The 25022-nt window shown below is 41.8% G+C and overlaps 2 protein-coding genes across 4 annotated transcripts in view; one reads left to right on the forward strand and one right to left on the reverse strand.

Moving 5' to 3' along the window:
- Positions 1 to 17051, forward strand: part of ELP1 (elongator acetyltransferase complex subunit 1) — a 56318-nt gene extending 39267 nt beyond the window's left edge. For all 3 annotated transcript variants that reach the window (XM_081152069.1, XM_081152070.1, XM_081152068.1), the window contains exons 26-37: positions 1028 to 1151; positions 2045 to 2142; positions 2641 to 2842; positions 5394 to 5455; positions 7911 to 7973; positions 8357 to 8417; positions 9795 to 9908; positions 10403 to 10514; positions 11612 to 11739; positions 12211 to 12362; positions 13569 to 13644; positions 15752 to 17051. In XM_081152069.1, coding sequence (XP_081008195.1) covers positions 1028 to 1151; positions 2045 to 2142; positions 2641 to 2842; positions 5394 to 5455; positions 7911 to 7973; positions 8357 to 8417; positions 9795 to 9908; positions 10403 to 10514; positions 11612 to 11739; positions 12211 to 12362; positions 13569 to 13644; positions 15752 to 15819 — 1260 coding nt within the window. In that variant the 3' untranslated portion in view covers positions 15820 to 17051. The remainder of the gene's footprint in view (positions 1 to 1027; positions 1152 to 2044; positions 2143 to 2640; positions 2843 to 5393; positions 5456 to 7910; positions 7974 to 8356; positions 8418 to 9794; positions 9909 to 10402; positions 10515 to 11611; positions 11740 to 12210; positions 12363 to 13568; positions 13645 to 15751) is intronic.
- Positions 17052 to 20635: 3584 nt separating this feature from the next.
- ACTL7A (actin like 7A) lies at positions 20636 to 21961 on the reverse strand (the record flags this gene model as incomplete). The annotated part of the gene is made up of 1 exon (XM_081151183.1): positions 20636 to 21961. The coding sequence occupies exon 1, from the start codon at positions 21956 to 21958 to the stop codon at positions 20636 to 20638; it is 1323 nt and encodes a 440-aa protein (XP_081007309.1). The 5' UTR covers positions 21959 to 21961.
- Between the last annotated feature and the right edge of the window lie 3061 nt (positions 21962 to 25022).

The following is a 25022-nucleotide window of genomic DNA, read 5'->3' on the forward strand; positions in this document are numbered from 1 at the left end:
CGGGCAGATGGGCCCCCACCGCTCTCACCCTCCTCATTCACCTGGCTAATTCTCGCTCATCTTGGTCAAAGGATGCCAAAGTGGCATCTTCCCAGTAAGCCATTCTTTTTCTTTTTTGGTGCCCTGACCGGGGAATGAGCCCACAATCCCAGTGCATCAGGACGACACTCCAACCAACTGAGCTACACTGGCCAGTGCTCCCAATAAGCTATTCTTGCTTCCCTGCCTACACCCACGGACTGGAGGAGATGGCCCGCTGCGCTTCCACTGCATCCATTGCCTTACCCCTACATCCCAGTCTGTCTCCTCTCTTCAACTGTATCTTTCCTGAGGTTAAGGGTTATGTTGCATTCTTTGTACATAACAGATTCTTACTAAATGTTGATTGAATGTTTGGGCCTGTAGGTATCCCCTACATCACATGGGTGAATATTTGGTGAATATTTACTCTCTCGATTTTTTTTCCTATATTCTCATGCACATTCATCCTGTCTGCCAGTGAAATTGAATTAAGAACAGGAAGCATCTCTTCTTCATGAAGAAAACAATTTTCTTACAGGGCATGGCACTGACCTGGAGATGATCAGTGCCAATAAAAACTTGGTTGGCAGGGCCTCAGAGTTTTATGTCCAACTCAGTATAATCTTGCCTTTGCAAATGGAGGGCTTGAAATGGCATGGAAACAGCTCTAAGCACTGGGCCTTGCACTTTTAGGAGAAACTTGGACTCATTTGTTGAATAGCTTACAGATTAGAACCTTGTTTTCCTTATTAGCCTATGAAATGAGTGGCTGTTGTGACAGTGAGGTAAAAGGAAATCATTATTCCTAATGAAAATGAGTAGCACCGTATGCTAAAGCATTTTCATCAGAAGTTGTATTATGGAGTTTGACTTTTATAAGTTATATAAAAATAATATACCTATTAAAATTTTGTAGCTTTGGACTTACTGCTATAATCATTATATATTTATTTTTATAAGTGAAGATAATCACAAGCAATAAAGTTCTATTTATAATTTTTTTTAGGATCCCAAAGAATATCTTCCATTTCTTAACACCCTTAAGAAAATGGAAACTAATTACCAGCGGTTCACCATAGACAAATACTTGAAACGGTATGAAAAAGCCATTGGCCACCTCAGCAAATGTGGTAAGTATGAGGGTTAATGTGTTTATTTCTGCTTTAAATTTTTTTTGGAACTAGGCAGGGTATAAATTAAAACAAAATGTTAGTTTATAAAGAGACTGATTTCAATTTCCACTCCTGAAATCTTTAACAGTTACATATGTGCACCTTATTTTATATGTTCTGAGAAGCCGATGGTAAAGCAAGTATTTTTTAAAGAACTGAGGAGCTCTGTGGCTAAAGCAACAGAGCAGATCCTTTTAGGGTTAAGAATGATCACCTCCTAAATTCACTTCATTGTCTCAAAATCAGAATGGTAGATAGTTCACTCTTCCCATGGTGTTTGCAAACACCTGTGGGAAACCTGGTTTATCAGGAGCTAGATGTCCCCCGACCATGGCCTGAAAGCCTCAGTCTTAGTCCTTGTGCCAGGTGCTCTGCTCCACCCCGTCCCTGTCCCGGGCTGCAGCCTCTGGCGTCAGCAGTTGCAATTCTTCCCTGAGGGTTGGGATGGGGACAAGGAAGAGTCACCTGGGGGGCTTGTTAAGCTCAGCTTCTGGCTTCCATGGAGAATCTGATTCAGTTGGGCTGGGTAGTACTCGGCGTGTATATGTTTAGTAAGTTCCCTGGGTGATTCTTAGTAAGCAGGTTGAGCAAACTAGGCTGGATGGTAATTCATCAGGGATAGTGTAAAAATTACTGTAAGTCGAACTCTGATCCCAGTCAGTGCTTTTAATACCTCGGAACCAACAATGGTGCTCATTGAAATTCAAGTTGCTGGATTCCACCCTCCAGATCTCTGATTATGCAGGTCTTGAAAAAGTCCCTTGTTTTTGTTTAGGGATCATTGGTAAACGTGAAATTCTTTCTGCTTCCAAAGTCTTAAGCTTGTGTGTGTATGAAACTTATTTCTGCAGGACCTGAGTACTTCCCAGAATGCTTAAACTTAATAAAAGATAAGAACTTGTATAACGAAGCTCTGAAGTTATATCCACCAGACTCGCAGCAGTACAAGGTGCGTTGTGTAAGAACGAGGCTCTCCTGGTTTCGCTTTGTGCCTTAGTTGGAAAGGGGTTAGGGTCCCGAGTCCATAACACTGTCCTTGGTTTCAAGGTTCATCTTCAGGCAAATTAGTTCACCTCAAATTTCTTATCTGGGGCGGTGGCCCTGACTTGTTCCTCTTTTGAAGAACTTGTGCAGGCCGGAAACCTAGCCTTCGTCCTACAGAGGGCAGATTTTTTTCATTTATTTCAGGATAAAGGGATAACATTTGGTTTGTTTGTTTAAACAAACATCTGTTTAGCTTTTCTTATATGTCAGATACTTTGCTGAGTGAACAGATGACACATCATCAGTAAGGTTTTGAGTGGAAGAATGATTGAATTCACTGACTAACCGTAAGGTTTTCCTAAGTAATTCAAGAGTTTGAAGTATAGCGACTAAGGCAACCTACAATGGAGATTTAAAGAGTGATCGTGACCCTTCCTCACCAACCCTATACCTCTTGTCACAGGATATCAGCATTGCCTATGGGGAACACCTGATGAAGGAGCACCTCTACGAGCCAGGGGGACTGGTGTTTGCCCGCTGTGGTGCCCATGAAAAAGCTCTTGATGCCTTTCTGGCAGCCGGCAGCTGGCAGCAAGCTCTCTGTGTGGCAGCGCAGCTTCACTTGAGCCAAGAACAGTTGGCTCGCCTTGGCAGAGATCTGGCAGGTAAACACTGTCATTTTAAGTTCTCCAAAATGAGAGCTTCTCCAGAGATTTTTTGGTTTCTTTTTTTTGTTTTATTTGGCAACTTTGCAAAGAAATTTAGAGCTGCATACCTTAAGGCAGTCTCATACTCAATAAAAGTTAATTTGGAATGGTTTACTAAAGGTTAAACTGCTACAACAGGAGCCCTAAGACACAATGGTATAATAAAGGAAGCACTTTATTTCTCTCTCTTCTGACAAGTCCTTCCATTGTGTGGCTCTGCCATCTCTTGGGCAGAGAGCTGTACCTGCATTCCATTCCTTGGGGAGGGGGAAATCGAAAGTGTGGGCGCACACTTACCTTTAAGTTGGAAATGACTTGGAAATTACACTATCACTTCTCCATCTCATTCACCAAAACTAGCATTATGTGGCCATGCCCTGTATGAAGTGTACTGGGTGGCCATGTGCCCTGTATGAAGGTAAAGATGAATTTTGAGGTGAGGCCATTCAGGTATAGACAACAGGTTATTGGAAACTATAATAGTAATTTCCAGAAATGAGGTAAGAGAAGAGGCCAAATGTATAAGCATTTGCTGTTTAGAAATAAAGGCAGATTAGGTGTTTCAGGGTCTAAGGATTGATTGGACCAGAGGTGTATACTGGAGTCTGATTTCTCAGAGTGGAGGAAAGGTTAAGGTCTGCCTATGAGAAGAGACCAGTAGGGGTCCTGTGCTGGAAGTGATTGGTTGGTATGTTTTCCTCTTACCCTTTTAGGAGACTTGTAAATATTATATCTTTATTAATTATTATCTTTAAGGAAAAAAAGCATTCCTGAAAAAAATTCCAAATTACGTCCTATTAAATGTATATACGTATTCTCTGTAGTTATTTGAATTAGTCTTTTCCTTGGGATCATAGAAACGTGTAAGATTATCACTTTTCTTTTTCTGGCATTTTCTGGTTATTAGATCTGTATGTAGGCTCTTCGATAAGTCCGTTCAGTTTCCAAGCTGAAATCTTTTACAAGTTTGAGAATTTTTTATTTTAGGCCTTTTAGTTATTCATTCTGTCTCCATTGTTACTTCTGCTTTAGAAACTGATGTTATTGGTAGTTTATACCTTCTAGTTCTATGATCAGTGATCTGTGATTCTTTTTTTATATTCTTTACAACTCTTAGCTTGCTGTTTGCCTTACAGTAGAGTACACCTAGTTCTCCCACATATTTAGCAGAAAATGGTGGGGGAGGCAGTGGCCAGAGGTTTTTGAGAAATGTATGGTGGAGTCATTTTGTGTGCACATTAACAGTTAATTTACATAAGCCAGCAAAGGAAAGAAAAGACAGCTGTTTAAATCGTGGAGGTGACCCTACCTGGTTTTGTCAGTGATAACGTGGCCTGGAGTTAGCATGAGATAGGAGCATGAATTTGCCAGCCTCTTAGTCAGCCTTGGGTTCTGTGTGCCTCTCCTAGGGTGATTATCTCAACTGGGCTGAGTATGATTCTAGGATCTAAAAATACTGCCTGACCCCAAACATAAGCCAACTATCTCCACCTAGTGCTCAACCAAGCAAACAGCAGTCTCTCCTATTAGGAAAAAATGGATAAGAGATACTAGGACAGTTACCCATATGCATGCCTATGTAAGCATTTTTCTTTTCTTTTTTTTCCAGTGTTTTTATTGATTTCAGAGATAGGAAGGAGGCGGGAGAGAGAGAGAGAAACATCAGTGATGAGAGTCATTGATCAGCTGCGTCCTGCATGCCCCCTATTAGGGATCGAGCCCTCAACCCAGGCATGTGCCCTGACTGGGAATCAAACCTCGATCTCCTGGATCCTAGGTTGATGATCAGCCTCTGAGCCATGCTGGCCAGGCCCATAGAGACTATCTTGAATGGTAGTTACAATCTAAATTTAGCATGAGATGTGAAAGTCATTTATAGTCAAAATTAGCCATGAAAAATGCTTACACAGCCTGGCCAGCATAGCTCAGTGGTTGAGCATCAACTTATGATCCAGGAGACTGAGGTTCAATTCCCGGTCAGGGCACATGTCTGGGTTGTGGGCTCTATCCCCAGTAGGGGGGTACAGGAGGCAGCTGATCAGTGACTCTCATCATTGATGTTTCTATCTCTCTCCCTCTCCCTTCTCTCTGAAATCAATAAGGACATATTAAAAAAAAAAAAAAAGATAGTCTCCACGGTATCCCTGCTTCTTTCCCTCAAAGAAATTCACAAAGTACGTAGTTTGATACATAATGAAGACATATTAATGAAAAAGTTGAGCAGAAGAGTCTGTTTAACTTTGTTTTATCCAGTGCTTCCCAAACTTATTTGATCTGAGAATGGTGTTTTGGTACTTTTTTTGTTATCCTATGGAATAGCCTTAGTACTTTTGAAAATGCTGTTTTAAAGCAGTTCACTGTGAATGTATACTCTGTGGAGTTCAAACTCCAATTTCTATGAGACCATTTTTACTTAAATAGTATTACCAAAAACCATTTCAACTTGAGTTTTGGTAAAATTGTTGTTAGCAAGCCAACTATGGTCAAATGCTTCTTGTTCTCTTTGCAGGAAAGCTAGTTGAGCAAAGTAAGCACAGTGAGGCAGCCACAGTCTTGGAACAGTATGTCCAGGTAAGCTCAGTTCCTTCCTCTCTTCTAAAACTCTCCCATTAACAAGCAAAGGACTTTGTAGTTGTACCTTATGAATCATGAAAATTAAAAGAACGGTGGGTAGGCCCCGGCCGGGTAGCTCATTTGGTTAGAGTGTCGCCTCAGTACACCATGGCGCATTCAAGAATCATCCAATGAATGCATGAATAATAAATGGAATGACAAATTGATGTTTCTCTCTCTCTTTCTCATTCCCTTCCTCCCTTTCTCTAAAATCAACCAATAGATTTTTTTTTTAATGGAAAAAAAAAAAGTATTGTGTGTGGGTAATTAGGACATTCAGAAATAGTTTGCCCTACAGGTCTTCCATCTTGCTGACTTGACTCGGAAATCTAAATTCAATAGATCTCTGTATAAGTTCTGTGACGTAGAACACCAAAGAGCTTTACTAATCCTGTAATAGTGGTTTGACCTTAGTAGAGTGTACTAAATTAAATCTCAAGGAAGTCGTACTTTTTATGTTAACTTGCCAAGTAGAAACAGTGAGAAAGGACCATTGTAAAACAAAATGATTGAACTTGACATACTTTTTTGGCTTTTCACTTACTCTCTCTGTTGGAAATATCTCTTTTACCTTAGGTAGCCTAGTGGGTTCTGATTTTTTTCAGCAGATTATAAAGATAAGTACTTATACCAACTTTCGATGGAATTGTAGGATTTATTGTGAAAATAATGAAACTATGCACTGACACTGGCCACAGGCTAACAGGACCCATGCACACAGTTGACACCAGAGATTATTGCCTTCTAAAATTTGGGGCCTTTGGTAAGAAAGTGTTTTTACAGGTGTTACTAGTGGGCAAGCTTGCATAACATAATCATACTTTTAAAATACTTTACTGTCTTTTATGTAAGAAGGGTGAGTGAAAAGAGATAACTAAAATTTCATTAGATCCTGGAAAGAAAATATGTTCAGTGATTGGCTGAAAACGACGAGTAAAATATGCATTATATGCATAATGCAGCAAGAAAAGAGGAAAGAAGACTAAATATGAGATGGATTGGCTCCATAAAAGAAGCCATAGGCATGAATCTGCAGGAGCTGAGCAGGGCTGTTCAGGAGAGGACACTGGACATTACTCATTTATAGGGTTGCCAGGAATCGGAGCCAACTCATCAGCACATACAACAAATAAAGAGGTTGCAACAGAAAGATATACCAAGATATACTAAGAGGGTTAATTACATGGATAAGATGTCACCATTTTTTTCTTTGTAAATGAAGATTAATTCATATATACTTAATTTATATATTTATATCTATTTAGTTAGGATGTCGTTTATATACAATGAAATTTACTAATTTTAAATTAACAATTGGGTGAGTTTTGACAAATGTTTACAGTTGTGTAACTACCATTACAGTCACGATATAGAACATTTCTCATACCCCAAAAAGTTCCCTAGCTCCCCTTTTTTCAGTCAGTCTTCTCCCCCCACTCCCCGCCCCTATCAAGAAAGCACAACCCCTCATGTGCTTTCTGTCACTAGTTTTGCTTTTTCTAGAATTTCATGTAAACAGAACCATCTGGTATGTGGTCTTTTTAGTTTGGCTTTCTTCACTCACATAATGCTTTTGAATTCTAACATCTCTTGATTCTTTCTTAAAATTTTTATATTTCTGTTTTATATGCTTCATAAATTCATAAATTTAAAATAAATATATTGGGGTACAGGATCAAAATTTTTACTGGTATGGGTACAAGCATCAAAAATGTTTGAAGACTGTAGGGAGTTTATTATACTTATTTTTCAGTTTTCTGCAGGTTTGAAGATTTTTAAAATAAAACAAAAAAATAAACATTAAAAGAGAAAAAAAAAGTTTAGAAGATTACTATTCCAGTCTTTTCTAAGTATGGATTTGTTAATTCGGGAGCCCACTTAAACCTGCTGAATCAAACCTCGTGGTAATGCTAGGGAAATGGGCTTTTTGGGTTTTTTTTTAATCCTCGCCTGAGGATATGTTTCTTTATTGACTTAGAGGGACAGGGAGAGAGAAACATTGATGTCAGAGAGAAAAACATTGATTGATCGTTTGCGTTCCATACATACCCTGACCAGGGACCTAACCTGAAACCTAGGACCGGAATTGAACCTACAGCCTTTTTGGTGTACGGGATGACGCTCCAACCAACTGAGCAAACCCCACCCCCACCCCCCACCAGAGGGAAATGCATTTTTAACAGACCTGTGTGATAGTTTTGATGCTCAGGGATATAGGGTGATGGTACTTGCCATGTGCTCTTCATTATTTGCAGAATGCATGCCCTCCTTTGTCTTTTGGATCAGTATGAATTGAGCATGTACCCAGGCATGATGCTAGAACTGGGACTGTAGGGTAGTTGGCAAGGCAGAGAGAGGCATTTGACACGCTGGCTCCATTAATCTGCTATTTGCCTTGATGTTCCTTCGTCAGGATTATGAAGAAGCTGTGCTCTTGCTGTTAGAAGGAGCTGCCTGGGAAGAAGCTCTGAGACTGGTAGGAGAACTTTTATAATCCTCCCAGTGTTAGGTGCTAAGCAGAACGTGAGTACAGGAGGGACAGAGTCAGCTGGAGGCCCTTGCCTTCTGAGCCTGTGAAATGAAGTGGTAGTTCAGGTTCCTAGTCTAAGGACAAGCAGTGATTTTGAAACTATTTTAAAAATTTATTCTTGGTGTTGGGAACTAGTTGGTCCTCTAAATGTGAAATGTTGTTGCTTTCTACTGAAATGAATTGCATTTCCATTGGTTGTCTTATAGGAGGTTTACTCTTCTGAAAAACACCCTGATCATCTCTGAGAGGGATCCACTTCTTTCCAAGTATCTTACCTTTCTGGCAACTTGACTTTTTCCTGCCTAAAATCATTATCTTTTTCCTTTTAGGTTTACAAATATAATAGACTGGATATTATAGAAACCAACGTAAAGCCTTCCGTTTTAGAAGGTGAGGGTTACATTTCAATAGAATTTCTCATTTGGAAGCATAGAGATGGGGAGGGGCGAGGTGGGAGAGTGCTCCCTGTGTTATTACACCCTTGACTCCTGTGTTAAATGGAGTCAGTCAGAATTCTCCACTGGTGTAATACTCAGTTCTGACCAGAGTTTTTCATATGCTGACCAGTTAAATGGTAACACATGAAGTATTTGAAGATTATAAAGCTGTGATAAGATAAGATTAAGAGTCTTTGCATTTAGGAATAGTTTGTTAACTTGAAAGGAGTAGTATTGTGTCAATGCACAATTTCCTACATTTAATAATTACGTTTATATTAGATAATATTAAATAATATCTTCATTCTTAAGAGAGAGCAGCTGAAGTATTAAGGAGGTATCATATCTGCAACTTAGTCTCCAAATTTTTCACAAAAATAATGGTAAGAGAGAGTGTGTAGAAACAGAGTAAGCCCAAAATATGTCAAAATGTTAAGAATTGATAAATCTAGTTTCTGTGTGGGGTTTATGTATGTACATTGAACTATTGCAACTTTTATATGGGTTTGAAATTTTTTCAGAATAAAAAGTGAAAGGAAGAGCCTTTGCAAATGAAGTCGATGGTTCCTAGAGAACAGATGAGTGTTACCAGTTCTAGAATACTCTGGTGGTTGCTGTGACCCCTTATAAGCATAGCTGAAAAGGAGGACATGAGTTTGACTTCTAGAAACCTTTGGGAGCAGGGGGCTGACTTACAGCTCTGCCAATTTTAGCACAGCCTACATAGAAATACAGTCTGGCCTTCCTGACATTGACATGTATTCACATTTGTACCCTGCCTGCTCCCTCCTCCCCCATCCTAATGTAAACTGTGGGAGGGTTCTTTCTGTACCATTCACTTTAGGTGCCCATAACTGGGCACTGAACTCATCCTTTCTGGCCCACAGCAGAAATTCCATTAGCCAGCTCTTACTTAAGTATTCTCCACTATAGAAAACCTAGAAAAGTGCTGACAGTTCATCTGCAGAGGCCTAACACCTGTGTTTAGGAAGCATCTCAGTGACTTTCCTCCTATTTTTTGTTAACAGCTTCCTGTACTGTCCTTTTCTGCTTTGGGTTAGATATTAAGTCTTTGTTCAGGTGATTTTGTACATTTAGTGGTAGAGAGTATTCTGGCAGGATGTTGATGAGCTCTAAGGTCTGGAATTTCAGTCTCTAGTTCATTCTCCTAAAACGATGTAGGTTAATACTCATTAAGGAAAAAATCTTGCCTGGAAAACCTAGTAACCTATTTCTTTTTGGTAAATTCCAACTCTCTCACTCCTCCTGCTCTAGTTTTCTCTCTCTGCTTAAACATCATGCTGAAATTATTTTCCATCTGCACCCCCAGCCCAGAAAAACTATATGGCATTTCTAGACTCTCAGACAGCCACTTTCAGTCACCATAAAAAACGCTTATTGGTGGTTCGAGAGCTCAAGGAGCAAGCACAGCGTGTCTACCTGGGTGAGTATTACATAGAAGCCACTGGTGTTGGGGTGGGCGGGGCCAGTGGACAACATCATGCTTTGTCTTAGCTGCTTATTGTGCCTCCTGCAGGGTGCGCACTGTGTTGTGGGAAGTCTAAGGCCTCTGTGAAAGCCCTTCGGGGCTGTGTGTCTGTGTGTGTCAGGAGGGCTTGGGAGCAGGACCAAGCACAAATGGGAAGAACTGTGCCAAACCTTCCCCTCACCCCACCCAATCAGAGTGGTTTACAAAATGAGTCTCCTCATTTCTAAAAGTTCTTTTGCTTTAATAAAAAGGAAGAAAAGACTAAGGAGGTTAGGTACTGGTGTACTGGTATATATAATAACTGTATTTAATATTTCATTTTGAGATCAATTTTGTAATAATTTTCATCTATCCTTAGATATGCCCTAGTTAACTATAATCCACTTACCCCACTGAAAAAAAACCCATATTATCAGGGAGTTTTCTTTCCGCATCTGGTTCTTTTCTAGATGATGAGGCATCCCGTGGTCAACAGTCTGACCTCTTCTCTGAAACAAGCAGCGTCATGAATGGCAGTGACGTGAGTGGCAGATATTCCCATAGCAACTCCAGGATATCAGCGTACGTATCATGTTTATCCATCGCACCTGTCTTGCCCTGGGTCATGGAGAAATGGTGGGTCCAAGTAAATGGTGGGTCGATTTTCCACCAGGACATTGCGGCAGGAGCCGGAGGACATTCAAAGTCTTCTGGAAGTTGTGCAGGGACTGTCCCAGCACATCCAGGAGATTAGACTTGGTGATCATGTGTTTATGCTGCAGCTTCGTGGCCTGTGTGCTTACCCAGTGCCCACAAGGACCTTACACTGCATACTCAGTTTATAACACATCTGATTTTATTCACTTAATAAACATTAAGTGACTTTAATGGATGGGCACTGAAAAAATAAAAAGATTATAAAGAAAAAACATTTTAGGCTTCTGTAATTCAAAATAAGGATTGAAAGGAAATAAATGTAAGTGATCACACTTTTACTCAGTGTAGCAATTTGTAGTATTTATTGAACACACATATGCTAGTTGTAGAAGAGGTTATGAAAAACTTTTAAGGAGATATGAGTTATAAGAGCTATAGCCTTACTTGGGAGACTGAAGAATGCAAGATTATATATTTAAGCTAAATTGATCTTGAGGATGTGCGGGGCGATCAGAAACTACAAGAAAGACAACTAGAACTGGGCTTTTAAGAGTTGGGGTGAGAGAGTCCCAGAAAAAAGAAGTGGCATATTACAGACCTTTGAGGGTGGAAAGAATATGGGATTCATATGTATTTTATTATATTCAAATTCCAATCTAGTATGTCTGTATCTTATTTAAGCTTTATTTTGTTGCCTTTAAACTTGTTTTTTATTATAAAATTCAAGTTCGATGTTCTAGTAATTGTTCCAGCTCTTATTATCATTTTACTTTGTATATTAATTAAAGCATCAAGGCCAGACATTACTTTTTAGGGTTTTCCTTATTCCTGCCTGTAAGGCTTGCCTCTCCCAAGTTTTATTTTTTTATATCACTTTAACACCTCATTACCATTTCTCCCAAATACATATATCATCTGTAGATGCCTGGTTTCTCAGAAAGTTAGTGGCCAACTTGTACATTCATTTCAGTATGTTCAGCACAAGGAGATCTCTTATAAAATATCTCTCTAATTTCTAACAGGCGATCATCTAAAAATCGCCGTAAAGCAGAGCGGAAGAAGCACAGCCTCAAAGAAGGGAACCCCCTGGAGGAGCTAGCCCTGTTGGAGGCTTTGAATGAAGTGGTACAGAGCACTGAAAAATTGAAAGGTATTTACTCAATACTGACTGACGAGTCTTGCCCACAGACAGTTAAGTAAATGGGCAGCCCAGACAGACAGAATTCAGTACATAGTAAAGATACAGTTTCCCCGACTTGAGGAAAAGACCAAAACTGTCAGCATGAAGTGTCATTTTAGGGCACATTCCTGAAACAGCCCTTCCCAGCTGGTAACGTAGAAGCCTTCTTCTTTTGCTCTCCATGTACTCGAGCTGGGAGAGCCTAGAGCTGAAGATAAAGGACTGTGGAGACTGCTTCCTGCCTGGGGCCTCAGTGTGTTTGCTTTTCCTTTTGTGGTAGATACATTGAATGACTCCAGCATTTGGGAAGAGAGAGGGAAATGTGGGAGATGGCAACCGTAGTGTGGTATTAAATGGTTTTCGTTTGAGAGAGAAATTATGTTATGATTCTAGCTTGGAGCTGAGGACACAACACACCTCTCTCACATTTCTGTTCTCTAGACGAACTACACTGCATTTTAAAGGTGCTCTTTCTCTTCGAGTTTGATGAGCAAGGAAGGGAGTTACAGAAGGCCTTCGAAGACACTCTGCAGCTAATGGAAAGGTCCCTTCCAGAAATTTGGACTCTCAGCCACCAGCAGTCAGTTACACCTGTAAGTTTTCCTCAAAGATGGAATGTGCATTTTTTCATCATTTCATACTGTGCCACAGTTCAATTATCCGAGGCTTATGTTGAAGCTGTCACTGAGATTTTATGTTTGACTGTACAGTGACTGTTACACTGTGACCTAGGTGATGTTCACTTTCATTTCTCTCTGCGTGGTAAGCTATCATGCAGAAGATGATATGTTTTGAATGTTAGATAAGAGCATAGATGTAAAAGCATCTTACAATTCATAAAAATAAAAGCAACTAAGAATCATTACCCTCACAAATACTTGAATTTACTGTAATAGGTATTTCCTAGAAGAAAAGTGATCACCTTTAAAACTCTAGTAATTTCAAAGCTAGCAATTTATAGTGCTTCCTTATGCCCTCCTCTGCCCTCCCTTATTCAGATCACACTAACTTCTAAGTCACCAACTTAATGAGTCTTTTAGGGAAAATGACCAGGAATATTGTGGTTTTGCTTTGGTTGCTAAAGTATGGTGATGGTATACGTGCAGGATACCATGAGTCACGAGCACATGCCATTGCTGCTCAGGGTCCCACCAAGGGGCTGCCTGCAATTCACCCTGCAGAACTGAGTGGAGGCAAAGCAGGGGGCCTGGCGTGCACACACTCAGGCTTGTGCAGCTGTGGAATTCCTGTGAAGTCCCTTGTTTACCCTGAACACATGTGCAGAATTGTCATTCTAGTCCATGGTATGTGCCTTTTTATCTTAATATAAAAACTCCCACAAGTCTTTGAGAACAATTTGATATCCTGTGTATTCTATAGCCTCTTGTAAGATTCCCTCTTCCCCACAGGGTCTGCTTGCTCATTTGGAAAGGATCAGGCATATATTGTTGTAGGTTTTCTTTCTTTTTCAGCAAGAGAAAACCAAATTTAATATAGACATACATATCGGAACCCTGCATACATGAGCGAGTCGGAGACCTCACATGCAGGAGAGGTTCCTAGGTTTTCTATTAACCCCCATCATTACCTTGTTCTTTTGATACAAAGGAGATTTAGAGGTCTGAGTTGAGACTGGAGAAACGGGCAAATTAAAATAGGGAAAGAGGATTACTGTGTTCGCCACCATACCAACGAAAACAACGGACTATTTACTGCTGGCAGAGATCTGGCCTTGGGTACTGCAGTCACAGAAGCGTAAGATCGATCATCTTTGCTGATACAGTTTACTTTCTGCTTAGGTTTTGGGTCCCAATTCTACTTCAAACAGCATCATGGCTTCTTATCAACAACAGAAGACTTCAGCTCCCGTTCTTGGTTAGTATTTTTCCCCTCTAAATTATTACAGCACTAAGCAGAAAGTTGTACATGTTGAGAAGTTCAGCAGTATAAGGTGAGATTGGGTATTGACTATAATATTACCTTAATTCTAAGACTACATCTTCAGTAAAATTAGTTTAATGCTTCTAATGTTGGGAAGCTGGGGTGGTGGGGAAGAACATGACATTAAATGTGTAATTTTTTTTTTTCAGTTGTTCTGACGTACACTTCTCAATACACTGGCATATTCTTGTCTATACAGGCACATCACAGTTGAAGTTTGAGTCTAAACAGTTGAATTTACACATACATTTTAAAGATTATCCTGAATCATAATGTTTGCCTACTGGCAGTTACACGTTTGCATCTTGGGGATGTTTCCATAATCTTTAAGAGCTGGACCTGCTTAATCTTTAAGATCAATGGTGTAATTTGAAAGCAAATCCAAAGAACATTAACATTGCATGTGGATTTCCTATTTACTTATACCTAAAATGTTTTGTTAGTTGGCAGGAGGTGATTCTCAGTTCGAATACATATCCATCAAAGTTAAAAGTTGTAAAGGTGCCCAGCCAGCATGGCTCAGTGGTTGAGCATTTACCTATGATCCAGGAGATCGAGGTTCTATTCCTGGTCAGCGCACATGCCCGGGTTGCAGGTCCAATCCCCAGCAGGAGGGGACAGCCAATCAATGATTCTCTCATCATTGATGTTTCTAGCTCTCTGTCCCTCTCCCTTCCTCTCTGAAATCAATAAAAAAAAAAAAAAAGTTAAAAAAAATATGAAAAAGTATCAGTTGTACGTCCATATTTTTAAAAAAAAGTCTTAAAGGCTTTCTTTTGAAAGTTGACTAGAAACTTTTGGCAGATCAATTTGCCATTTAGATGGATTAGTCAAGGATACCAGTCTCTTAGCTTTGAAAAGTTAGCGATAGGTTTAAAATGTTAGTTTTTACTACTGTTATACATTTTCTAGCATGTGACAGACAACTCTCTGAAATTTTTTGTTTAAATGCTGCACTGTAATAGCATTTTGATGCCATTTGAAGTAGACTTTGAGGCTTCAAATTAAGTTTAACTTTAACGGCTTATGTTGCTACCAGGAATAAACTGACTACCTTCCATCCCAGCTAAGCACATATATCTGGACAGTAACTCCTGCATCCCTGGCTCCCCTTCTTCCTGGGAGAAGCCGCTTCCTGGCAGGCTGCTTTTGGTATCAATCCCAAAGCATACTTGTTTCTGAGATGCTGTAAATTCATCTTAGACCTGAGGCAGTTTAGTAATTATTTAGTTTGTAGTGTGTCTAATCCAGTTGTAATTTCTGCCCCAGTTTCCTTCTTGCTGGTATAGGTCAAGTTCAGTCATACCTGTCCCTGGAGTATTCTAGGTGGCTTTATTTATCCAAGAATACTTCCATTTTCCAGCTGAGCCTTAAAGACTCTTAACATTTTGAGGCTCCTCCTTATCTGAGTATGTATTATCAACGTCCGTGTGGTTATAAGATTGTGTAGGAAAAGAGAAGTTCTCATAATCCCAAAACAGGCAGATGAACTACTCACAAAAGTAGTTCCACTCTGATATTCGTCAGCTACTCCTCTCCAGCTAACAGTAGTAAAGTTCACTCCTACATCCAACGCGTGGGACCAGTGACTGATGGGGCATTTTCTCTAATTGTTTCATGTTTACAATGCAGTGTAACATCATGTAGATTGACTACAAGTCTTGCAAAAATGCAGGATTTTAGTAAAATGTACAGATTTTAGGTGTACATAGTTTGATGGGATTTAATATAATATGGCCTTGTAACTACCACCACCCATTTGAAGTATAAGACATTCTTTCCCTTTGAATCACTTGGTGGGCATTTTTCTGCTACTCTCCCATGTGCCTGGAGTTATAATGAAATTCCTCTTCCTGGCCTGGGCCTCCCTGCAGCATTTGCTCTGAGTGGGGGTTATAAGGTAACAGAAACATTAACTCTGCTTTTTATGGTCGTCTTGTTGGTGCAGAGCCCAGTAGCCTAGTTTTAGATTAGAGTTACTGCCTCAGCTCCCACCACCAAGAAAGTGTGTGTCTATCACAGTCTCTTTTCTTTTTATTAGATGCTGAATTTTTGATACCACCGATGATCAACAAAAGAACCCAGTGGAAACTGAGCCTGTTAGAGTGACGGATCCCTGTTAGGAGGGCTCGGCAGAGAAGACCATTTTCTTTACCCCTGACTCCTTGAGACCTGGCTGCCGAGAACCAGGAAGAGTAAGACAGTGATCTACCTTAGCATTGGCCAGAACTGCTCTGTGCAGCAGACCTCTGTTGACACCAAGCAATTCTCTTTTATTTTGCATAGAGTTTTAATTAGCAAAACTTTAATCTTTCATCAGTGTAGCATCATTTTGTAAGATTTACTGATCTTTTATTTAGTGCTATTTGAGAGCATATTTCTGGTATTTCTGGTAGTCAGGAGATGGAGTTTCATTCCCAGTTACAGATCTAATTCATATTGGGACCTTTTATAAGTTACATAGTTAATTTGTGCCTCAGCTCATTGGGAATAATGTTCCATGGCTTCTACCTCAAACATTTTAAATTGCTTTATGTTCCTGGGGAGAGCATTGTACATAAACAACATGGCTATTAGTTCTACCTACATTTAGTCACATTTAATCACTTAATGACTTTTTCACCTTGAACTTAAGCAGAATGAAAAGCAAGATACATCCTTTGAAATTCAAAGCTTTTCCATGCTAACAGCTGTTATTTTGTAATATCATACCTGGTCATGTGCTTCCAGTTATAACTGGGTTGAGCCTCCTATCACTACAATGTCCACAGGGACTATATTGACTGCCTGTGAATTTTTGCTCGAGAGTTAGCAGAACAGGTGAGAATTTCTGAAATGCATCATGCACGTTTGTTGTGGTGAGCAGTGTTCATCAGATGGCATGCACTGTCATAAGTTACTCCCTCTTCTCCGAACACTGCTGGTTTTAACATACTGTTTTTGTCAGTGTCTAGATCATTTCCTTTATTTTTCTGTATGGTATTTAACTGACCTCTATCTTTTAGTTATTTTCTTTGAAAGAAATGAGAATGTTTTCTTTTTTTGGTCAGTCTAGAAAAAGCTCATTTATTTTGACACTAGTTTTGAGGCTGATTCTTAGGTGAGGTTAAACATTTCTTCCATGCCTTTAATACCAGAACCAGATCTTCACTACTATATATAAACTAACTGGAAATGCTACTTTTGATTCTCAGAGGATACATTAATCCAGAATTGTAACTTAAGACTTTTCTTAATATAGCAAAATGTTAGCTGTAGAACCTAGGTGTGTTCACTGTATAAGTCAACTTTTCTGTGTGTCTGAAAATTTTCACAAAATAAAAGAGGTACGAAGATGTAAAGACACATATCTCCTGCTTTGGAGAGATTGGCTGTGCGACTCAGACCCGTACGGATTTGCTGTAATAAAGTTCCCAACCCTGAAAGGCCGAAAGTGCTCGGTTACTCCTCTTCAACATGGGTACACGAGCATGGTAACGACAGGACATTTTAACCAGCTACAGCGCTCGTGCTGTGGATGAGTGTAAAGGGACTTGCTCCTGGATTGAAAATACAAGTAAATGTGTCTGTTGATTAATAGTGTGACTTCACGGATGATCAATTTTCTTAAAATAATGCATTGAAGCAACAAGAAAGAATTTGTGTGAATTCTTCCGATTCAGACTACTATCAATTACTCTCTCATCAGATGGGGTTTTATTCATTTGGAGAAGCAGCAGGCAGGAGCAGACCTTCCAAATTGAAGGCAAAGCCAAGGACGAACTCATGGGGGGAAATGCAGCACATGGGCAAAGGAGAGGCTCCTGGGAGTGATGCATGCTTCATTTTGGGGAAAGGGTCTGTCAACTTTTAGAAAAGAGTGCATAACTCTTCCCCCCAATTTGGACTGTGTCCCAAAGCAAGTTCATGCTGCAGTGAGCTAAAAAGCCTTCATTATTTTATTGATTTTGTTGAGTCAGCTTTGTTCTTAGATGCTCCAGATATCAAGAGGCAACTTGCAGAGGACTATCTCCTAGAATCAAAGTGCATTTTAAATTTACACTTCTTGAAAAGAAAACTAAGGCAGGAGCTAAGGTTTTTGTTATGTCTTTGTGAATATAGCTTGGCATATTTTAAAACATTTTCCATATTATACATATACATACATATATTTCTTTGTGTGTATGGGTGTACATATGTACACATTTGAGGGAGTTTTAATGGCCATAATTGAAGAAAGTTTTTTTAAAAATAAAACTGGCGATTTTTTAGTAATTTGAGGTAACTACAAGTTTGGGAAGCAGTATTAGCTCCCTGCCCTCCCCAGGCTGTGCTGGCCCATAAACCTCTGTGCTTCACTGGAAGCACTACCTGGACAAGCCCTTGGGGGTCTTTGGTTGTCCTTCCTTGTGTATCATGTTTATTAGTATCGGGTGAGCTTGAGCATCTTAGGCGCTAGGTACCCATGAATATCCAGGACGCTGTAGACCAGCCAAAGCTAATCCTGGGATGCGTGGCAGTGCTGAAGACCTCTGGATTCCTGCTTTCTCTCTGCTCCCCATGCGCATGCTGTGCCTCATGGTTGGCCACTTCATCACTACTCCTGCTGGCAGTGAAGTCCCAGGAACTTCAAGTTCCAGAACAATTTTAAGATGTCCTCCTGGCATGCAGGAAAAAAACAAGGCCATGGGTCCATCTATTTTAGTGTCCTTGGACAAAGTCATTTAATCCTACTGAATCTTGCTTTCCTACAACCTTGTGTGCCCATTGGGTTTCTCAGCCTTGGCACTTTTTTTTTTTAAAATCCTCACCCCAGGCTATGTTTCTTGATTTTGGGGTTAGGGGGAAGATGTGAGAGAGAAACATTGATCAGTTGCCTCCCATCTGTGCCCTGACCGAGGTTCAAACCTGCAACCTAGGTATATGCTCTGATTTGGAATTGAACCCACAACTTTTTTTGTTTGGGGTGTATGAGACTCCAACCAACTGAGCCGCCTTGATACTTTCGACACATTGGGACATGTCATTCTTTGTTGTAGGGGGCTGTCCTGTGCAATGTAGGGTGTTTAACCACATTTAGATGCCAGTGTCGCATACCCTCCACTCCTGTTGTGGCAGCCAAAAATATCTTCAGACATTGCTTATGGCCCCCATTTGAGAACCACTGGGCTAAGATGACTTCCAAATACTTACTAGCAGTATTCACTTTGTGAGGAGGAAGCTTTTTCTCTACAAGGGTGATTGAGTAGGATCAAGTGAGAGAATGCCTAAAAGGGCTTTGAGAAGACTACACAGTTGGTTAGCCTTATGTTAGTATTTTTTATTTTAAAATACAGCATAGTGTTTAGATCTAGGATGGCCTGGAGATTCCCAGCCTCCAGAGCCACCTCTCATGCCTCCCCTTCATCAGGACCCTCATTGGGGCGGGGGGATCTTTTGTTCAGAGACCTTTAAGGGATCTGAAGATAGTTTATTTCTATGTGATTGTTTTCCTCTGTAGTCCTACTTTATTTTGTGCATTTAAAAATATTTAGAGGAGAGTACATAGGTTTTATTACCCAGCCAAAGAAGTCCAAAGGTTAAGAATTAACCTAATTCAATCCACCCATCAGTGAATGTTCATAGAGTGTTGACCCTTGAGTGGATTGGGCAGAAAATGAGATGAGCAGTACATACCTCTTTCTCATGTCAGTGTACCCAACTCCTAGCTGATCCCCTAGTACCCCAAGGTAAAGCCTGGTCATCCTTGTTGAACTGTAGGAACTCCAGATGCCGGTCTGTGGCTATCTTTGCATCCCTACTCCAGCTTGCTAGTGCCAGCCAGCTGTGCTTACTCACCAAGCCTGGACCCAGGGTCTGCCATGTTGATCTTTCAGGGCTGTCTAGGCAACCTTGAGGCTCTCAGGGTGGTTCTGTAGGGCTTCTGCCTGGGGATGGTAGAGATGCCATAGCTCTCCTATGAGTGCTTGAACGTGTGCCTTTGTGGGGGTTGGTGGGGTACAGGAGACTCAAGACCATATAAGACTTTTGGGCTCCTGTGTAAGAGATAGAAGTCTGCAAGATGATGCTAACCCCTCTTGTGATCCCCTCCTGGAGACCAGACACGTATTCAGGTGCTTTGTGGGTGATTGAACCTTGACAGCATATTTCCTATTGGTGTTCATCAAAAGGGATCTTCTTGAACTTATATGCATATATGCATAGCCCATGGACACAGGCAATAGTGTGGTGAAGACAATAGTAGGGTGGGGAGGGGGCTGGGGGAAATGGGGACATCTGTAATACTGTTAACAATAAAAAGGGGGGTCACCTGGCCAGGCATGGCTCAGCGGTTGAGCATCAACCTAGGATGCAGGAGATTGAGGTTCGATTCCCAGTTAGGGCACATACTGGGTTGCGGGCTCCACCCCCAGTCGGGGTCTTGCAGGAGGCAGCCAATCAATGACAACTCTCATCATTGATGTTTCTATATCTCTCTCTCCCTCTCACTTCCTCCCTCTGAAATCAATAAAGATATTTTTTTTTTAAAAAAAAGGGGGATCTTCTTATATGTCACAACAGCATATAATCAATCTGTCATCACACTCCCCTTTCCAAGCCGATCTTAACAATATACTAGTTCTAAAGTGGGAAACACAATATAAGAGAGCATCATTTTAGAGCTAGTTTCTCCCAAGGATGTTTAAGCAGTTATGAGATTCATGTCTCTTTCTTCCGTCGTCCGCCCCTCACCTCCACCTTTGTGTTGGCAGATGTATATTTTAAGGCAGAGCTGCAGGTATGAAGTTCTCACTAAGCCAGGAAAGAGAGAAACGCATTGTGGAGGGGAACAGATTGTTTAATACTGCTGGAGTGAACGTGCTGGCTCAGCTCCCTATGTGCGGGGTGGGTGCTCACCCGGCAAGGCTGACACATGGCAGCCACAGGGACCATGCTTTGTCCGAGTTCAGAAGCACCTTCTGTAGAGGAAGAAAGGCCCATGTTCCTCATACTCAAAGCGGTGGACCCACAGTGGTTGGAAGCCCTGAAGCGATGCCAGGATGGACCCTCCTGTCCACACTGCAGTTTCTCTTTCAGGCAACACGTTTACCTGGGGAGTGTCATTGGGACACAAGCTGCTCAGCTCCCTCTGCAGGCGGTTAGGGAAACCGCTGAGCATAGTGCTCCCCCCGCAGAGCAAGATACTCCCCATCAGGTCCCGTTTGAGGGCGATGTCACACTTGTTAAGGCAGGACACTGTCTGGGTGTGGAGGCCCAGCTGCATGGACTTGATCAGAGAAGGCTTGAAGAATATCTCTGAGCAGAGGAACCTTTCCTGGCCCAGGTGTATCTGCTGCCCGTCTGGCAGAATATACTGGATCATATGCTCAGTATCTGGGACTTTCTTTTCTTCGATGGGGTCCAGGGCCACAAAGCAGCATTTCTTCTTGATGTCTTCCACAATGCCCATCTGGTCCTCAGTGAAGTGTTTTCCCGAACTGTTCAGCAGGCCCATCAAGTAGTTTGTCAGATCAGAGCCCGCATAGTCCAGCCGTCCCGTGATGCTAGGCAAAGGGTAGCCTTCATAGATGGGGACTACGTAGGACACACCGTGGCCTACCTCCACGACCAGGCCAGAGGTCCTTCCATAGGAGTACATGGAGAGGCGGGACTGGTAGGCGATGTGCATCGCAGGAGTGCCGAAGGTCTCAAACAGCATTTCGGCATACTTCTCTCTGTTGGTGTGCGGGCTCAGTGGCGGGTCTGAAACCAAGACCGCGTGCTCTTCTGGGGAGATCTTCATCTCTTTTTGGAAGAGATATTCCCAGATACCCTGCACTGAGTCCCAGTCCACGATGATGCCGTGCCGCAGAGGATTAACTAGCTTGAGGCGAACCTCTGGATTGACAAGCTCCTGCCCCACATATGTCTCTTTGCGGCTGTCCCCAGTTTTGGTGGTCTCCATGTAGGGCTTGCCCACTGTCGATGAGATCTTGTAGGAGGGCTTTGGAAGCCCTGCAAAGCCACATTTACAGTAGCCAGTGCCAAGGTCCACGACCACCGCTTTGGTCACCTTTACTTCGGGCCTCTCCTTGGCTTCTGCTGATTTAGTAGGCTCTTCTGGCTCCGAACAGTTATGGCGGACCCACACTGCGCGCTTTGCTGGACCACTCTTTAAGGAGGCAGTCTGGAGGCCCTGTGCATTCAGGGAGGCCTGTTCGTCCTTTCTCTTGGCAGGGCCATCCCCTATGACTGCTGTCTGTGGAGCCCACATGCTATGAAGAGCCATCTCACTCTCAGTTCCTTGATCCCACCAGCTTCAAGGCTGAAAGGCTTAAATCAGGGCAACTTGAGAATTTCCCCACTGATGACATCACTGATTATGACATAATCCAGTGACCTGGGGCTTTCTAGCCACTGGGAAACTTTGTCCCATGTTAGGGTTGATTTGAGTAGTGTTTAGTGGTGATTTACCTTTTTCTAAATTTTGTAATAAACCTGATTCATCCAGTCAGTATTTATTGAGTGCTTGCACTTGTTCAGGCAGCTAGGAATACAAGGCAGAAGTAAGAAAAAGAAAATTCTCTGCCCTTTTGGAGTTTACATTCTACCCATTGGGAGTTGGGAGACACAGACAATAACAAAATTATACACACACACACACACACACGGTGACCCAAAAGATTTATACACACTTTGACTAATTATTAATTCCAATTGTTTAAATATGAAAAAAAAAATTGGAATTAATAATTATAATTATTCAAAGTGTGTATGCATTTTAGAGGGAATATATATATACACACACACACATATATATATAATGAAGATGTTAAGGGCAAAAGAGAGAAACAGCAGGGGTATGGGGAGGGTGGCCATGTAATGTGCCTGGGCAGGGCTCCCTGAGATGGTGACACTGAGTGAAGACCTGAAGGAGGTGAGGGAGTGCCACGTGTATATCTGAGCAACAGAGGTAGAGGGCTGGAAGCAGACATGAGTCTGATGAGTAAGAACAGGGTCTGCAAACAATGGTCTGCAGCCTGTTTTTGTAAATAAAACTTTATTGGAACATAGCCACTGTCTATGGCTGCGTTTGTTGAATCATTGCAGCAAAGACTTGTATGGCTTGCAAAGTTGAAAGTAAATATTGACTATCTGGCCTTTTACAGATAAAGCTTGCCATCCCCCCAACTTAGAGGATCCCAAGAAGATGAGTGTGACTGGAGTGGAGGGAGCGAGGAAAAGTACATGAAATGAGGGAACTAAGGGGACAGGGAGGGCAAGCAGCTCACACTGGGCGTCACGGGCCATTGCTAGGACATTCACTCTGACTCTGCTTGAGGTCAGAAAGCCCTAGAGAATTTTGAGCAGGGAGTTGATGCCATCTCATTTAGATTTTAGCAGGAATAATTGCTGTTGTGGTGATTGTACCAAGAACTTATGTCTCATTTGTTCCTTAGGACAATCTGCAGAGGAATTATTTTTGGGAACATATTTGTACACATATTTATCTTTCATCTGGGTCATTGGGTCAGCAATGAAATTAGACCCTATGGAGTCCCACTGATGAGAACACTGAGACTCTTAGGTGCATAACTCATCCAAGGATGGTCTGGCTAGTAGTAGCCAAGCTCTCCTGACTATGACTTCTTCCTAAGGGTGTGCTGTGGACACACCTTGATGGGACCCGACACAGGTGTCTGAGGCTGCTCAGCCACCGTCTCGTGCCAACTCTGAAGCTGGGCATGTTGGTCCTGACCCCTGCCACCCTCGAGGCAGCCAGAATCCAACCTTATGTTGTGCAGCCGCGTGCTCTTCATAAAAGAGGCAGTCACCGTAATGGTGGGCTTACCCCTTAAGGAGGTTACTGGGGGTGTGCCTAGCTCATTGTGTGCTGTGAGAGAAGAGAGGGACCGAGTCCAGTCTCATGAGCCTTGTGACTCTCTGATGGGGGCGGCCAGGCTGTCATCTCAGAAACAAAATCTCAGCTTCTTGGTTCATTGGGTAGATAGAGGATAAGATAGCATAGAATTTTGAAAGAATAGGAAAGTGCTTTTCTGTATGCCTGAAAAATAGTTTACTTGCCTTTGCTATTCAGGGATTTCCATGGCCAATTTGGATTGCTTGACTTTATTTGAAAAGATCTTACATGATAAAGCATACTTAATTTAGAATTATCTATTTTCCTTCTCAACCCCCCTCTTGAATTTTGAGAAATCTGTAGCTGCTTAGTACATTTTCACTGCCCTGTGTTTCTGGAGGGGCTTGTATTAGTTTCCTATTGCTGCTGTAACAGATTACCATAAACTTAATGGCTTAAAACATAAATGTATTATCTTATAATTCTGAGATGAAGGTCAGAAATCCAGTTAGTTTTAGTGGGCTAAAATCAAGGTGTTGGCAGAGTCCTGTTTTTCCTGGAGGCTCTAGGGGCTAATTTATTTCCTTGCCTATTCCGGGTCCTTGAGGCTGCCTACATTCCTTGGCTTGTGGCCCTTTCCTTCATCTTCAAAGACCTCTCAGACTTCTGCTTTTTTGTTATATCTTCTCTGATCTGACCCACCCGTCTCCCTCTTATTAAGATCCTTGTGATTCCTTTGAGCCCACCTGGGTAATCCAGGGTAGTTAACCTCCCCATCTCAAGCTCCTTAACTCTCATCTGCAAAGTCTCCTTTGCCATGAAAGGTAACATAGTCACAGGTTCCAGGGATTAAGATGTTGACATTTGGGGGGGGGGGCATTATTCACCCTGTCACTCAACCTGTGCATCCCACTTCACTCAGATACTCAAAGCCTAACGTGCTGTTTCACATGCTCCTCCCCCATTGCCCATGCTCGCCCACCCTTCACCCTTTCCGTCGTCATGGGTGGGAGAGGTGCCGTGCTGGCATAAGGCCAGTCACTCCACTTAGTTTGTCAGGTCCATGAGCACAGGGGCTCTTAGGGGCCAACCTTTGGGCTCAAGCCAGTGGACGCCTTTCACTCCTTTTACTTCACCTCTCAGGATATCACATGCTTGATACACTTTCTTAATTGAAATAATTTTTCAGTTAGGAAAGTATCAAGCTTTCATGTCACCCTTTGTGTCCCTTCTCTGCTTTCTCTGGTTGGCTCCATGATCTCTCTAGTTTTATCCACTTTTCTAAACACCTTAACAACAGGCAGTTCCCCACCATGCCCCCCTCTGAGTTTTTGCTCAGGCTGTGCTCTTTGCTGGGCATGCCTTTCCATCCTCTTAACTACCTGCCAGGTACTCACGTATCTTTCAGTACTTGACTTAAGCATCACCTCTCTGGGAACCCCCTGACTCCCTCCAATGAGTGCTCCCTCCTTTGTGCACCTCTGCTCCCCCA

Source organism: Miniopterus schreibersii (assembly GCF_964146895.1).
Source record: "Miniopterus schreibersii genome assembly, chromosome: 11".
Classification (NCBI taxonomy): Eukaryota; Metazoa; Chordata; class Mammalia; order Chiroptera; family Miniopteridae; genus Miniopterus; species Miniopterus schreibersii.